The 4,400-nt window shown below is 59.2% G+C and overlaps 1 protein-coding gene across 1 annotated transcript in view; it reads left to right on the top strand.

The window, feature by feature from the left end:
* The window catches only part of VOLCADRAFT_95682 (uncharacterized protein), a gene marked incomplete at both ends in the record, with an annotated part of 11,130 nt that overhangs the window by 2,858 nt on the left and 3,872 nt on the right, over positions 1-4,400 (top strand). The window contains 7 exons of the mRNA XM_002954831.1: positions 132-208; positions 469-587; positions 1,113-1,269; positions 1,973-2,169; positions 2,380-2,698; positions 3,407-3,584; positions 3,837-4,022. Coding sequence (XP_002954877.1) covers positions 132-208; positions 469-587; positions 1,113-1,269; positions 1,973-2,169; positions 2,380-2,698; positions 3,407-3,584; positions 3,837-4,022 — 1,233 coding nt within the window. The remainder of the gene's footprint in view (positions 1-131; positions 209-468; positions 588-1,112; positions 1,270-1,972; positions 2,170-2,379; positions 2,699-3,406; positions 3,585-3,836; positions 4,023-4,400) is intronic.

Raw genomic sequence — 4,400 nt, 5'->3', positions numbered from 1 at the left:
CCCCACCCACCCACCCACCCACCCACCCACCCACATTAGATGGGTGCGGATTCCATCCATCTGCACACACACACACACACCATCACCACCATCACCATCACCATCACCACCACTTGAAACATCTGGGGCAGGTAGCGGTGATGTCCCGGTTGGCGCCGCCGCGGTGCCGAACACCTCCTTGCCAATTGCGGAGACGGTGCTGCTGGAGGTGGGGTCAGGGACATGGAGGGGGAGGGGGAGGGGGGCCGCGTGTGTGTATATGTATGTATGTTGGTGTTGATGTATGTGTGTATGTATGTAGGTATGTTGGGACAAAGGAAACAGGGCGGGGTCCAGGCACGTGCAAATTGCACGGTGCAATCACATACATACATACGCACATATAATCATACACGTTCGCATGTACACATACACACGCATACTCACATACTCACAATCGTTCCCCGTCCACACTCACCCGCATGGTAGGTCGGCGGCATGAAGTGCGGGGGTTGCTCCGCTGCTGTCAAGCGCATGCTGATGACCCGGCCGGAGGTGGAGGGGGCGGCAGTGAACCTGCTCACGGAGACGGCGGCGGTGAAGGTCAGGTAGGTGGCTGGGTGTGTGGGGGGGGGTTAGGGGTGGCGGCTGGGGGGGGGAAGAGAAGAGGGACGGGGGGGGGGAAGAGAAGAAGGGGGGAGAGAAGAGGGAGGGGGGGAAAGAGAAGAGGGAGAGGGGGAAGAAAAGTGGGAGGGGGGAAAGGGGTTTGGGAAAATTGAATGTTGTCGAAATAAAACTCTGGAACCACTGTCGACGTCCGTATCGGTTAACCTGGGGAGGGGAGGGGAGGGTGTGCTTGCGCCGCGATGAGGGAAATGGCGACGGTAGTTCCTAAGCGAATTGTGTATGTGTGTGTCTCTGTGTGTGTCTCTGTGTCCTCCGACCTCTGTGCCACCAGATTTGTAAACCTTTGCTTTGTGTGCATGCACTGTATGTATGTATGTACGTATGTATGTGCGTTGTGTTCGGCGTGCTGCCATACCATGTTGCCGTACGCAATACACGAATTACCGTACAGAACCACATGTTATGCCGTACACTGTGCGATTCTCCCCTTGTTGTTCTCCCTACAGGGGTTCTGCTGCGGAGCTGGGTCCCTCCCTGGCGTCCTTTATAACGGCGCGGGGCTTCCCCTCGCGGCTTCGGAGCGGCGCCGGTGACGACGGAGAGGGAGAGGATGGGAACCCCTTGAGCGCCGCCGCCACTGACGAAGCGGATCGGAAGCGACAGGTACAGCTTTTACGACTCTGTACGGCGATGTACGACATGTACGATCTCATTAGTCTAACGGCGGCGGGCGCGCAGGGGCGCCTAACGGGTGTTTATTGTGGTGGGTGGGGTGGGGGGGCTCTTAACCCGCTTCCGCCTACCCAATCCAAAACCCACCTGACTGCGACCGCGCCCCTCTGCTCCCGAAGTCCCCCCGCACCTCACAACTCCCGGGGGGGGTGGGGTGGGGGGGGTTGGGACAAAAGGGTACCTTCTTGTTTCCCGCCCCCAGATACCCCCCTAACATACGGGGGCTGGTTTCTTATCCCCTTTCCCCCCCCTTAGCTATCCGCCCCCCCTTCTCTCTCCCTCTCCCTCTCTCTCTCTCTCTCTCTCTCCGCAGCGACAGTCGACTCATGGCTCCCTCGCATCTTCATGCACTTCCCCTCCCCTTCCCCACCACCCCCCTTTCCCTCCGTCGGAGCGCAACCCCCCCCCCACCATCACCACCACCTCTCCTCCACTCAACTCCATTCCTGCACCACCCTTACCGCCCCCCCCCCCAACGCAAGAGAGGGGATTTCCTACTCAGCAGTTCCTGGGTGCTTTGAATGTCGGCGGTCCCTCCAGTCAACTCTTCCACCTTTTGCATATAATCCGACCACCCACCCACCCACCCACGCACCCCCCCCACCCCCCACCCACCCCCTCCCTCTATATCCAGGCCGAGGCCCGGCGCAGTCTGATGGATCTGGGTATCGCCTGGCTGCTGGTGGGCGCGTGTTGCGCGCATCATGCAGGCCACCTGCTGCATGCACTGGGCTACCATGAGGTGGCGCATGCCCCCCTGCTGGCGGCACTGGCCGACCCGCGGGTCAGCGGGGCACTGGGGGCCTTTGCGCTGCTGGGTCCTGGAAGGAGGTGGGTGGCGTAGTTGGGGAGGTCGGGGTGGGAGGCTAGGGTGTGCAGGGTTGTGGTAAGCGAGTTTCGGGCTGGAAGAGGAGGGTACATCGCGGCTATCCAGTACCGTCCTGTCCACTTCCTTCGAACACTAAAAAACCTCCAAAGGCTCTAGACGATTTCCAACCCCCCATTTTACCCCCTCTCCCCCCTCCCCCCTCTTTCACACAGACTTCTCATTAGCGGCTTCCGGGCCTTATGGTCCGGTAACCCCAATATGGAGAGCCTGGTGGCGGTGGGCTCCACCGCCTCCTTCGCGGTGGGGCTGGCGGCCGCAGCGGGGAGCATGTTGAGGCATGTGGTCACCCCGGCAGTGGCAGGGGCAGGTGGAGTAGGAGTAGGAGGAGTAGGGGGAGCTGCGGCTGCCGCTTCTCCTGCGCTGTTGGCTCTGAGTCAGGGTGTGGGGGCCCTGGATGCGTCCTTCCTGGAGGAGCCGGTGATGCTGTTGGCGTTCGTGTTGCTGGGGAGGGCGCTGGAGGCCCGGGCGAAGGTGAGGGTGGGGGAAGGGGGGAGGGGTGGGGCTCCGTTACCTGTCTGTGTCTGTATTTGGCTGGGCCGCCGGCCGCCCTTTAGAATACCGCGCAGTGTGCGTTTCCGTACATACATACATACATACATACATACATACATACATACATACATACATACATACATACATACATACATACATGGACTCGCTCTAGCGGGACCTGAGTGCCCTTCGCGGTGTATTCAATGCAGCGCCACCCCCGGATGGGGGGGCTGCGGAGTGGCTGCGTAGAGTGTTGGCAGTCTGAGTCGGGGTCGGGAGCACACAAGACTAACCGACTTGTGCTGTGTGCTCCCGACCCTTGCGCTGTGTTTCGGCTTCGGCCCCCGGCTCTCGCGGCCCACAGTGTAATCTAAGTCATACATGCATACACACATACACACATACATACATACATACATACATACATACATACATACATACATACATACACTCCTTGCCGATGCAATGTGTTTTTTCCCGCACCGTGAGGGCCGTGAGTTTTCCGTAAACGTAGACGTCCCGTACAGGGACACGCTCCTAGGGTTCGTTGCTGTACATAAAGACACCGTCCTCGCCAATTCCTGCCCGTGGCTCAGATAAACAAGAAGAATATAAAACAAACACGCTGTGTCTCTCCCCACCCCCGGGGAAATGTCCCCCCTCTCCACCCGCCCACACGACACGCAGGTCCAAGCCGCGGCCGACCTGCGCTCCCTAGCTCGCCTCATACCCGCCACTGCCCGGCTAGTGCTGGATCCAGGTGCCGTACCAACAGGGGGTACGGCAGGTGGCGGTACGGCAGTGGAGTACGTGGAGGTTCCCACCCGGAATATCAGGGCGGGGGATATACTGCGGGTTTTGCCAGGTACGTACGTATGTATGTATGTTAAGTCTATATACGTACATCACATCAACCTCTAAACAGGTACACTCACAAACCGCCTCACAAGTTGTCGTACCCCAAGCAAAAATACTAACTCAACACAAGAGACATGGCAATTCTAATTCCTCCCCATGGGCATACAGCACAGGAACCTCCTATTCCACAACCCTACCCCTCCTCCCCTACCCCTCCTCCCCTACCCCTCCTCCCCTACCCCCCGCCACGACAATGCAGGTGAGAAGGTTCCGGTGGACGGTGTGGTGCTGGAGGGGGAGTGCTGCTGCGACGAGTCGCTGCTCACAGGGGAGTCAGCGCTGGTCAACAAAGGACCGGGAAACAGGCTGGTGGGCGGTACGGTGGCGTACGAAGGTGCCGTACGGATGCGGGCTACGGCAACGGGGGCAAAATCCACCCTGGCAGGTGTGTGTGTGAGCTCTCGGGGGGGGAGAGAAGGGGGGAAGGGGTCGTGGTGCTGGTACCCGGGCTGGTTTAGAAGCGGTAATGTGTTTTGGGTATGTATGTATGTTGTTACAGGGTGGTTAACTTCGCCAGCGGCCCCCTTTCCCGAGGCAGTCCCTGCTCTCCCCTGCTAGAGGGGCACCCTAATCCATTCACCCCATCCGATTTCAGAATGTATTCGTTGGGTTCAGCAACTCACCACCAGCATCCAACCAAATCTAGTGGTATGTAATGTATGTATGTATCAGTTATGTATAATGTATGGGGAAGCCGAGCCGCAGGTTGCTGTGTGGGTATGCATGATGAGGAGGGGGGGGAAGGGGGCGGGGTTAGGGGGGG

Source organism: Volvox carteri, assembly GCF_000143455.1.
Source record: "Volvox carteri f. nagariensis unplaced genomic scaffold VOLCAscaffold_46, whole genome shotgun sequence".
Classification (NCBI taxonomy): domain Eukaryota; kingdom Viridiplantae; phylum Chlorophyta; class Chlorophyceae; order Chlamydomonadales; family Volvocaceae; genus Volvox; species Volvox carteri.
This window is presented reverse-complemented; position numbering and strand designations above follow the sequence as displayed.